At 37.4% G+C, this 12,323-nt stretch overlaps 2 protein-coding genes across 2 annotated transcripts in view; one reads left to right on the top strand and one right to left on the bottom strand.

Annotated features, from left to right (window-relative positions):
• Positions 1-1,335, top strand: part of PREPL (prolyl endopeptidase like) — a 58,515-nt gene extending 57,180 nt beyond the window's left edge. The window contains exon 16 of the transcript XR_005987779.1: positions 545-1,335. The gene's annotated coding sequence lies outside the window, so the exon portion shown is untranslated. The remainder of the gene's footprint in view (positions 1-544) is intronic.
• SLC3A1 (solute carrier family 3 member 1) overlaps positions 1-12,323 on the bottom strand; it is a 36,218-nt gene that overhangs the window by 698 nt on the left and 23,197 nt on the right. Inside the window, exons 5-9 of the mRNA XM_041754879.1 lie at positions 11,989-12,108; positions 10,076-10,200; positions 8,519-8,714; positions 5,780-5,947; positions 4,812-4,928 (exon numbers count right to left, since the gene is read on the bottom strand). Coding sequence (XP_041610813.1) covers positions 4,812-4,928; positions 5,780-5,947; positions 8,519-8,714; positions 10,076-10,200; positions 11,989-12,108 — 726 coding nt within the window. The remainder of the gene's footprint in view (positions 1-4,811; positions 4,929-5,779; positions 5,948-8,518; positions 8,715-10,075; positions 10,201-11,988; positions 12,109-12,323) is intronic.

Below are 12,323 nucleotides of genomic sequence, written 5' to 3'. Positions count from 1 at the left end.
CCCCAAAAAATTTGCCTCAGTCTGTGCTTCTTAAAATGACTACCAAGTTATATGTATTGATAGGTAGATAAGAATAGTTTAACTATTGAGAGGTATTGCAAATTTAGGGAGTCATCGTATGCACAGTGCTGTGCTACATCTTGGCCAGAGATGATGAGGGACCAAATTTGACTCCATTCAGGAATCCCTAACCAAATGTCCATGTCTAAGTTATCTGGTGTTTAACTTGCCTAAATACAGTCCCTTTATGCTACATTGTAACTAATAGAAAAGCAACCACTGTGGCTGTGGACTCTGAGGGCCTCTCTGTTCTGTTTTGTAGAATAATATGTGGGTTGTTTTAACTTCAGCAGATCTGTATTCCTACAATAGCTAATGGTGAACAGGAGGTTGCAAAAAGGGATAAAAAGCAAAATGCTTTCCCTAAAGGGAAAGTTAAAAATTGTACTTCTTTAATGTGTGTCCATTAAGGAAGATCAGGCTTTATTTCACAGCTATATAAAAAATATACAATTTAATGTTGTGTTTTCCTTTAACATTTCAGGCATCTTCTCCTGTTATTATGTTAAAATGTCATTTTAATAATGACAAGATAATATTCTATTGGATGGATATACCATACTTAATCATCTCTCTCATTTCAACATTCAGCTTTCTAATATTTTCTGTGCATCCCTCATATTTGAGTTATTTATTATTTAGTACAGAAAGACAATTGCTATGTCAAAGAGTATGGACACTTGATTCATAATGCCAAATTAGTCTTCATCAGAGCTATTGCCAAATCAGTGGTAATGTTCATTTCCTTGGACTCTTGCCAGCCATGTTGACTGCAGTGGTGGTGTTGGCTGTTGTTGCTGTTACTGTTGTTTGGGGGCAAGTGCCTAATGTGTGGTCTTCAGTGAACATCTACTGAATGTCTGAAAAAATGTTTATTCTCTATTAACAGGTACAAAGGTATTTATGGTATATGTATATGGTGTATGTATATGACTTGTCAAATTACTATTAACATTTCCTATAGCCTTAGATAATGCATGGAAAAGTATAGTTCAGTGCCACTCACAAAGAAGTGCCCAGCAAGTGTTAAGTATTATTTGTGTCTCCTTCCTAAAAGTATGTTGACATGTCTCTCTGTAATTGTGGATTTGTCACTTTCTCTTGACATTTCTCATAGTACTTTTTTGTTTTATAAATTTTGGAGCTATTGTTAGATGCATAGATTCATGACTTGTAGTGGAATGTTCTTTTATCAATTTTTGAAAATTGCATTTGTCTCATAACGCTTTTCATATTGAATTCTATTTTGTCTGCTATTAAATATTTCCACACCTGCTTTTTGTAACTTTATTCTTCTAGTAGGAAATGCATGCACACAGTATAAAATTTATGAGAACAATATATAAAATAAGGTTTTTCCTAATACCACCCATAGCTTTTCACTTCCTGTCTCAGAAATAGACACTATTATGATTATGTGTGATACATGTTGTGCCTGTGCAAACATGTACGTCTACTTTTTCACTATGGCATGATACCATTATAGATGCTATTTCTTATTTAGTACATGTTAGAGATAGTTTCATAATATCAGTGCATTCTTTTTTAAAGCTGCATACTAGTCCATTTTATAAATTAACCATAACCAAGTCAACTTTCTATTGATAAAATATTTAAATCATTTTCAAGTCATCTTCTTTTTAAAAAAATGATGTGATAGGGATCCCTGGGTGGCGCAGCGGTTTAGCGCCTGCCTTTGGCCCGGGGCGCGATCCTGGAGACCCGGGATCGAATCCCACATCGGGCTCCCGGTGCATGGAGCCTGCTTCTCCCTCTGCCTATGTCTCTGCCTCTCTCTCTCTGTGTGACTATCATAAATAAATAAAAATTTTTTTAAAAATACCAAAATTAAAAAAAAATGATGTTATAGAGATCCTTGAATATTTATCATTTTCCACATAAGCAGGTAGTCACAGAATGAAGTTACTGCGTTCAAAAGGTTAGATGCATTTTTGGTTTGATAGCTATAGCCAGGAGGCAAGCTTTATTTTTAAATTTTTATTTTAGCAGGTCTTATGTCAGATTTTGTCTTGGTATCTTAATCTGAGAGTTTTTATCTTCTAGTAGGTGAATTTCACCATTTATATTTGTGATTATCATATGTTCAGATATAATCCTATAGCCCTTTATTTATAATTGTGCTATTTTCATCCTTTTTAACATCAAATTGATTTGATGTAATATTTTTCCTTCTAATGTTCTTTGAAAATTATACACTTAAAATTGCAGTGCCCATTTAAAAATATTTTTTTCTTGACATTTGGAGCAATGCTGTCTAACTGTACTACCTGCGGTGCTGGAAGTGTTCTATATCTGTGCTGTCCAATGTGGTAGCCACTAGCTACAGTGCACTTGAAATGGTGCCAGTGTGTCACAGAAAGTGAATTTTTCAGTCCATTTAATAGTCTTAGTGGTTAATGGCCACTAGGCAGCTCAAATCCAGAGTGAGTTACTGTTTCCATGCCCTGAAAAGACCATGCTGCCTGCTCTCCTGCCACTTTCCATATTTAGAAGTCAATCACTAAGATTTTTGTTTCAGAATATCTTCTTTACTTTTTTTTACATTGTATATCAAAAAATATCCTTAAGTTCTGTTGGTCCTTTCCTGACTGTGTTTTATATATCATGTCATCATGTCTTTTTTTTTTTTTAAAGCCATCTCCACGCAGTTTGGGATTCAGAACCCTGAAATTGAGTCACAAGCTCTGAGCCAGCCAGCACCCTACATCATTGTCTTTTTAGATTCATTTTTTGAGTTCCTGATTATTCCTTCAGAAACTATATATGCAAAAATTGGGGTCCTTGCTTTTCCAGATCTATATTCTTGAATACTAATTTGAATGGATACAGGATTGTAGGTATAGAATCAGATTTCCATCACACTTTAATTAAAGATTAAAGTTCTAACGTGTTCTAGGATCCTCTTGAGAAGCCAGTCCAACTCTCAGTCCTTTCCTCGGGCAAGTTTGGTTTTGGTTTCTACATACTTTTAGGGTATTTTCTTTATTCTTGCCATTCTAGAAAAGAAAATTTCTCTGAGTGTAGTTTCTCTTCTCTTCTAGAAACACCAAAATTTTTCTTGTTTTATTTTGCTTTTTTACAGGGCATTCTGGGAGGAGCCTCTGGATCAATTTTCCAACACCCTAATTAGAATTTCTATTTCAGTGTTTCACAGTGTTCTACACTTCTAAGATATCTAATGTTTGCTATATCCCCTCTACTTTCTAGTGTTCCGGTAAGAGTGGAGTGTCTCATCTTAAGTTTTCTCAAATATGGTGTGATTCTTGGTGATCCGTTTACTTTTGCATTTTGATACCCCTTGTCTTTAGTTGCCTACCTCTAATAATTATGGGAAGCTTAATTTTACTTTCCTTTAGAAGTTACTTAAATTTTTACCTATCTCTAGGGCTTTTGTGGATTTTATTAAATAGCATTGCTTGAGACATTTTGTTACTCATGATCATTTGAAAGGCTTGACTAGTGTTATAGAAAAATTTTAATTTGCACTTGCACTTTTTCATCTTTCTGATATACATTTTTATGTAGGATTTCTTTTTTTCTTTTCCTTATTCATCAAAGACAGAGAGGCAGGGGGAGAAGCAGGCTCCCTTCTGTGAGCCTGATGCAGGACTTGATCCCGGGATCACAACCTGAGCCAAAGGTAGATGCTCAACCATTAAACCACCTAGGAGTCCCTATAGGATTTCTTTTTTTTTTTTTTTTTTAATTTATGATAGTCACACACAGAGAGAGAGGCAGAGACACAGGCAGAGGGAGAAGCAGGCCCCATGTGCCGGGAGCCCAATGTGGGATTGGATCCCGGGTCTCCAGGATCGTGCCCTGGGCCAAAGGCAGGCGCTAAACCGCTGCGCCACCCAGGGATCCCCTCTAAAGGATTTCTTATGTATAGGATATAACAAAAATCAAGAGATTTAATCCAAAACACAAATGTTAAAATACATATTTTTGTTTTCAAAGAGCTATGAATATATAAAACAAAACTAATACTATATCCCTGAAGCCTCTGGCGTTTGGATCAGGGAGCTGTAGGAACAGGACGGTTTGTATAAAGCCCAAAACAATAACATGGGAAGACTACACTTACTGTGGTGTGAGCATTGTCAAATCACTACATGTACACCTGAAACTAATATAACATTGTATGTCATCTATACTTCGGGGTAAGGGGAAATTTTTTAGGTCTCGTGGAATGCTAGTAATTTCTCTGGCACATGATTCCACTTGGAGCCATTTCATACTGCTCTGGTCTAAGGAAATATACTTAGCACTTTGCCAAATTGAGCAAACCAGTTTTCTAAACAGGAATGCACAGATTCCAGCAAATCCAGCTGGATTTGGCAAACTTGATCACCCAAGAACAATAAATAGTATGGGCAAAAGCCAAAGGATGTACTTTTCCAGAACAGCTACTTTTATGAATTCATTGACTTTTATGAACGTCTTGGTTTCTCCAGGTAAATAGCCTTGATGGGTCTCCCTATCTTCCTTTTGTGGGCAGGAAAGGAAAACAAATAGCTGGTCTTGCTAGTGAATAATATATTCTATACTATATTTCACATGGTGTACTTATGTACCAGTTTGTAATGATTTAAAAACTGTAAGAGAAGTCTATGTGATTGATTTAGGGAGAGCATCAGTTAAAATTTTAGTTACCCTCAGGGTGACTGTATAGTATCAGCACAGAAACTCATTTCCTGTTTCTGGAATCAGATTAACATTTTGATACTTACGTCAACATTCACAGTATGGTAATCTGAACTGGTGGGTAACCAGGTGTGATTGGCTTCAGAAAAACCAGCATTTGAGCTATTGTCCCACTGCATTGGTGACTTTGAGAGAAGAGTATTCTGTGTCGAAAGACCATAAAGAGAAAACATTGGCCTAGTTAGTAAAAGAAATATCATTTGTCCATAATTTACTTCATAATTAATTCCTTACTTAAGCCAGCTTCGCACTTTTTTTGGAAAATAGTGACATCTTGAGTTTCAATAAACTATAGTAACTAGACTTTGATACATGCTTGGAGTCTTTGCTTTTTTTCCCTAAAAATGAATAATGTAGGATTTCAAAATGTACCGTTACCAATTCATTCTGTGGTACAGTGATGCAACCATGTATAAGTAAGAGGACAATTCTGTCCTCTTTTATCCAGCCTAGTTATTGCTCATGAGTGCCCATACACAAATTTAGGAAATGCACACCAAATAAATATTAGGGAAATTGGATCTCCTAACATTGAAAACTAACCATACAAATTATTTCAGGTTCACCCAACAACACAATTTTGAGATTCATAAAACAAAAACAAAATAAAAACCATTGAAGTCTGAGGCTGTGCATTTACATTTGTTAACGTGAAAGGACGAATTTTTTTTTTTTTAAAAGGACGAATATTCTGTGTTCAAAGAAATCTAGCAGTACAGACAAGCAGTATAATTAATGATCCTAACTCCATATTTCAGGTAGAGGGCAATAAGTAATATTCCAAACTCAAAACATGGGATCTCAAAGTCTGATGTGCCTACGAATCAGATGGAAAACAACATAGATTCCTGGGCTCTACAATTCAGTTGTATGTCTCAGGAAACAGCATTTTTAAGCCCCCAACCAAGACAGTTGACTAATAATAAGAAAGGAAAGCAGAGAGTAATCATTTTCAGCCATAGAATAGGAATAGTAAATTCTTATGTTAACTTACAACATCATAGCTTTCATTGAAATTTGTGACTAAAATATTTCTCATTCCTATTTCTTCCCCATAGTAAGTTATGGGAGTTCCAGGGAGTGTGAAAACAAGCATGTTCATGATGTTGACATATTCTTCCCCAAAACGAGAAGTTAGCCGGGCATTGTCCGGTCCACCGATCTGAAAGGCAGATATTTTAAGAACACAGCTCAATATACAGTTTTCTGGAAGATTTACCCTATTCCACAAAAAGTTCATCTGTGGGTACCTTGGTATCCGCAAGCCTGGATTTGAGTCCCAACCCCGCTACTTACTGTGTAATTAATCAATTTACTGTCTTGGCATTAGGATTAACAAAATGGTGGTAACAAGTTTCTTCATTGAGATTGCAAATACAAAGTTTATGATGGTGCATATTAATATTTTCTCACATTTGGATAAAAGAATATGGACAAGAAAGAAAACAAAAATGTTTCTCCTGTAGCACAACAAGGAGGGAACAGGTGGAAGGAACAGAGGCAGCAGAGATTTCTAAGGGGGGCGGGGGGTGACTTCTGAACTATTTAAAAATTTACACCAAATTTTATAGGGAAATGTACATAGCCCAAGAGTAAATTTTCGAAAGTGTTTTCTATTTTTAAATTTGGCTATTTCTATGTTAAATGCTCTAATTACATAATATTACATGTTATCTAGTCCTTACAACATCATAGCTTTTGTTAAACTATACCATATATACCACAACTCAATTTCATATACATATGTTGAGCATGGCATTTTACTATTTATAAAGTACTTATAGGGCACCTGGCCGGCTCGTCAGAAGAGCTTGCAACTCTTAGTCTTGGTGTCATGAGTTTGAGCTGCACATGGATGTGGAGATTACTTAAATAAACTTTAAAAAAAAAAAAAAGTAATTTCACACGTACATCTTATTGTCCTGCTCCATTGTCAGGTATTGTCTCCATTTTACTAAAGATGAAACAAGCTCTCTAAGAAACCACATCACTTATTCAAGGCAGGGGATGGTGTAAAACCAGCCTTTGAGAATAAGAACTTAGTTGGATCATTATAAACTATTATTTTTATGGCCAGAAAAGTCAAATTTTGCTTCTGTTTGTTTTCATTATCTTGAGAGCCTTTGATAAGAAACTATGGTTTCTCAAGCTTTGTGGACTTAGAGCACTTTCTTTCTCAGAACTGAAATTAATATTTCCACAGATAGTTCACAGCAATGGACAGAAATCCCAGTCACCTATGATATTGGAAACTCAATATATGAAAAAACAAGTGCTAAAACTCCATTATTAAATTTTGTAATATAGGGGGCACTTGTGGAATGGTAGGGGAAGGACCTCTAAAATCTCTACCATAAAAGCAAGGAGAATGCTGGCAAAAACTAAAAATCCACTGTTTCAGAACTCTGGAAACTAGCTAAAGGCTTTCAACCATCCAAGAAGCATTTACTCAAGAAAAATGACAGGCTTTATGTACTTTTAACTGGCCTTGAACTCCTGCCCCTGAGACCCATGATAGCCTTCCAAACTATCTTGGAACTACCATAGCTGGAGGGGCAGAATAAGTTTAGAGTTCACCAAAACTCAATTTAGAGAACTGTCACTATTTGGCCTAAGCACTCACTTTTAGTTGGATTTTTTTTTTTTTTTTAATCTGAGAAATGCCCTGTCCCCAAGGTATTTGCCAGAAACAGTCAACAACAATTGTTTAACATCCCACCTGCCTGCAGTGGTGTTACCAATTGGGGGTTCTACGGAGACTGACCAGACTTTAAAAGCTGGCGGAAGAGGTAACCATACTGGCTTTTGAAAGTCTAACAGATTCTTGGAATCCAGAACACATGCAGATGCCTTGAGAAGGCTCTCATCTCTCACCTCTGGCTAACCTTGAAACTCCATGCAAGCAGAAAGTGAAGACTAAAATCTACAAACTGTCTTCCAGAGTGGTGAAAGCATGCCCAACACACACACACACAAACACACACAGCCCCTTCAGCAAAGGCTGGGAGACTGGTTCAAGGCAGTTCAGGAAGCTCTTCCAATTGTTAGCTGACAATGATCTCCCCGAGCAGCCACACCCAACAGAACACATTTTACAAAATTAATTCAAGAACATCACTGAAGAAACAGCAACAATAAACAATGAGGAGGAAGGAGAGAAGGGGATTTCCTACATTAATACGTTATTTAAAATATCCAATTCTCAACACAAAAAGGAATACAAGATATGCAAAGAAACAGGAAAATATAGCCCATACATAGAAAAAGCAGTCAGTAGAAAGTGCAGCTGAGGAAATTCAAACATTGGACTAGTGGACATTAAAATCAACTACTATACATATGTTAAAAAACTAAAACAGAATTTAAAGTGTGAAGACAATAAAAAGAATACAAACAATAACCAGAAAGAAATTTTCAGAGTTAAAAAGTATGATCACTGAAAGGAAAAATTTCACTAGATGGACTGGACAGACCTGAACTGGCAGAGAAATCAGCAAATTTGAAGACTGAGGAGTCAAAATTACCTAGTCTAAGAACCAGAAGGAAAAGAATGAAGAAAAAATATGAAAAACTTGGTCAGAAGCTGGAACAGACAGGCCTGGCTCACTAAATAATCACTGATGAAGGGAAAGGTTAAGGTCACTTACAGACAAGATATACCCCTCATTTTAGGGGTAACTATTTAACCAGCATACCAGCAGCAGATATGCTGCCCCAGGCGATGAGGACTTACCATCCAGTTAGGCCATTTTCCTTCTGGCATGTTTTCCATCCAGGATGTGATAACCTCAAACACACTGTTCCCAGAAAGAGTATTTAGCTTACTGAGATAATCGTTGAAGGGAAAGTCTGCTTCTTGAATAAAAGGCAATCCATAGTACATCATGGTCCTGTCAATGCTCTCTCCATAGGCTTCAGTCCCCATGAACCTGGAAGAATTGGCAGGGTGCAGTGTCCTCAGGGCCGGTCAGAAGACTGGGAAGCATTCTGCAGCTCCTTCAATCTGCCTATTAACCATATTTGGAAGCATAATCGAGCCAGATGGCCAAGTAATAGCATGCTGGGTGACCTGGACAGTTTCTCATTTCTCATGGACAATAAACCCAAGAACTAGCCTAATACTAGGATGTGTCTAAGAGTTAAACACATTTGATTTCAGTCAATATTGTTCTCTTCCTCCTAAATCTGATTAAAACTCAGTAACTTCCATGAAGCCTATCAATTCTGATCACTGGTTAGAATCTACAGTGTATGTCTGCATATCATGAAAGGGGGCTTTCCCCAGAAACCTCTTGTCTATACTATACTATACACTATTCCTATGAATCCTTGTAAAGTCTCACAATAATAATTGGGTTCTTGGTTCTCTTGGTTCTTAAAAACCAAAACTCTGGGGGCACCTGGCTGGCTCAGTTGGTAGAGCACGCGGCTCTTTATCTCATGTTGGGAGTAGAGCTTCCTTAGAAGCAGACACTATTTAGGGAATGACACATTAGCCTGAAAAGACCCATGTCAATGCTGGCTTTACCTGTTTGAGGTAAGTGCACAGGTATTTCACTCCCATCCCTGCCATTATTACTCCCTGCATGACCATTGCCTTTATGCTCAAATTCTGTTTTCTCAACTATAGAATAGGGATGGCAATCAGAGAGGACCTACTTTAAGGAGGAGAAATTTAATTCTTTCTGTTGATACTATTGGGTGATCTGTATACACATAGAGGCTTAGTGAATGTTTATTACATGTCAGTCCCTGTTTTAAGTGCTTCATGATCTCATGCAGTCTCATAAAACCCTGACGGGTATTACTATCACCTTTTAATTAATGAGAAAATGGGACGTGGGTCAGTGAACCAACCCAAGGTCTCAGCTGTTACACACAACTCTTATCTTAGGTCCATCTGATCACAAAGCATTGTGCTCTACTAGCAGTTTAGCTGAAACATTTGGATTCATACTGTATACTAGACACCAGCAGACCAAATTGTAATGATAACAATAGAATACTTAATGGCTAACATTTAGATTATATTTTATCTTTTAAGTGATTTTCACAAAAATTCCTATGAAGTAAATGCTGATGCACATTATTTTACAAATAAGGAAACAAAATCAGCAAAGTTAAGCAACATGAAGGAATATACTACGCCTTGGCATAACCGAATTATAATACATTGTAGTCATGGAGGTTTGTTAAATAGTTTGAATCTCTTGAGAATAACTGGCTGTGAAGGATAAACTACAGGTCACACCCTTCGCCTGTGAAGAACAGAATTGTGTCCTGTAGTTACCTGTATCTCCCAGGCTCCCTGCTGTACTGGTCCATTGTCTGCCGGAAGCTCCGGACAATGTCATGCATTCCAACTTGCGTGGTGGTGAAGTCATGGTACAGCTCCCAGTAGTGTGTGACCGTGTCCTTTGGAAACAGAAAAGCACAACTGCCATCATTTCACATGACAAATCCCCATAGCTGGCCTTACGCAAATACAGACGTTCTCTTCAAAGGGCTCAAGCCAACGCATACATGCTGAAAGATGATAGTAGGACTTTCAATGCTCACGGGGTTTTGTGGCTGCAGCATAATATTAATGGCTATTATTAACTGTAGGTCTAGTAAGCTTTACTGAATAACAATTACAAGTGTATTTAACAGAATCCTCCTCCCAAACGTTTAATTTCTCCTAAATGCTGCACTTAAAGGCAAAGAAAACATACAGTTCATTATTACACCTATACTTGGTCATATGCCTGTTTTACAGTATCTCATAATTAGCAAGGTTACTTTGAGATTTCTTCTCCAAGGATAAGTGCTCTCTGGGATTGAATAATACATCACACACACCTTCATTTTTCCTATTGGAAATCATCTGCTTTCCCTACCCCACCAAAAACTGGCCTTTGGCTCTCATAATTAGTCCATGAATTGCCAACTTTAGTTAATTGATTTGGTTTAATGAGATCAGTAAGTAACCATAAATCTGTTACTCAGGACAAAAGCTATACACTTGATAATTAACCATCAATTTCATTTTTCTTTATTAAAAGGGCATCATGCTATATATGTTTTAGGGTTTTTTCACTAAACATTACACTGCTAAGATTCACCCATATTGTGTGTCACTGTAATTCATCTATTTTGACTGATTCATCTATTTTGACTGATATAATATTTCCATTGAATAAATCTACAAATCCATTATTTTGAAACCCATTTTAGGACTCCTGTCTATTTAGCCATTGAACGTACAGTGTCTGTAGAGTGTTGGTCAACCAGAAGAGCAGAGTGGTGTCCTGATTACTGTTTCTCATGTGTGACATGGGGGGAAAGGTGAGAACTGCTGGTGTAGCTACCAGACTGTAGCAAGGGAGGCTTGGTTTATAATTCTGTTTATCACCTCTGTCACCCCTGAAAAGTTGACTTCTCTAAGATTTGCTAAATGGGGATCATGAAATGTCTCATGAGCTGTTACAAAAGCTAAATGGACTATCCTAAGTAAACACATAACATACAGGAGACACTCAGCAAGTGTTTGTTCCCTTGGTGTATCCTTTAATGACAACAAAAGCACCTGGGGAATTACAGGCCTCCTCCTCACTTGAACTTGAGTGAGATGACAAAATCACAGTGAGTGGTTACAGCTCTTGGTGGAGTCCAGTGTCCATGCCCTCGGAACCCTTGTCACCAAAATACTTTTAAGGATGCTCTACACCAAAGGGAACCAATGGAAACATCTAAGAATATGGATTTGAAACTCCTGCTTCCTAAAGAAAATGATTCAAAGCACTACCTGTAGGGGTACCTACAGGGCTGGGCTCAGTGGAGCATGTGACTCTTGGGATTATGAATCTGAGCCCCATATGTTGGGTGTGGAGTTTACTTTAAAAAAAAAAATGGGACGCCTGGGTGTCTCAGTGGTTGAGCGTCTGCCTTTGGCTCAGGGTGTGATCCCGGGATCCGGGATCGAGTTCCACATCAGGGTCCCTGCATGGAGCCTGCTTCTCCCTCTGCCTGGGTCTCTGCCTCCCTGTGTGTGTGTCTCATGAATAAATAAAGTCTTAAAAAAAACACTATGCCTTAAATTCAAATGCATATATTAATAAATTTAACTACATTCTCATCTCTGGTCATTGGTGTCTCATGCTAAAAAAGAAAACATGGATGACATTTTCAGAAAGGGGGAAAAATGATGTTTAAAAACTTTACCGGTATTTGAGCCTTGTTCACTTGAGCTTCATCTCTCAGATGTTCTGCTTCTAGAAGAAATTTAACAGCATCGAAACTAAAACCATCAACACCCTTTGTGAGCCAGAACTGTATAATTTCCTAAACATGAAGAAGCAAAATGCTTTGGTTACATTAACATTATAATCACTTCCCATCATGAAAAGCCATTTCCACATACAAAACCAGCACAGCACTCATACGGTGTATTTTTATCTGGTAGGCGTAGCAGTGTTTTAATATAATGAACTCTCAGCTGCATCTATGGACTCCCACACTTCCCTCAGATTTGAATTCAGAATGTTCCATTTGTAATG

The sequence above is a fragment of the Vulpes lagopus genome, chromosome 5 (genome assembly GCF_018345385.1).
Source record: "Vulpes lagopus strain Blue_001 chromosome 5, ASM1834538v1, whole genome shotgun sequence".
Classification (NCBI taxonomy): Eukaryota; Metazoa; Chordata; class Mammalia; order Carnivora; family Canidae; genus Vulpes; species Vulpes lagopus.
Note: the sequence above shows the minus strand (reverse complement) of the source record. Positions and strands in the feature narration are given on the sequence as shown.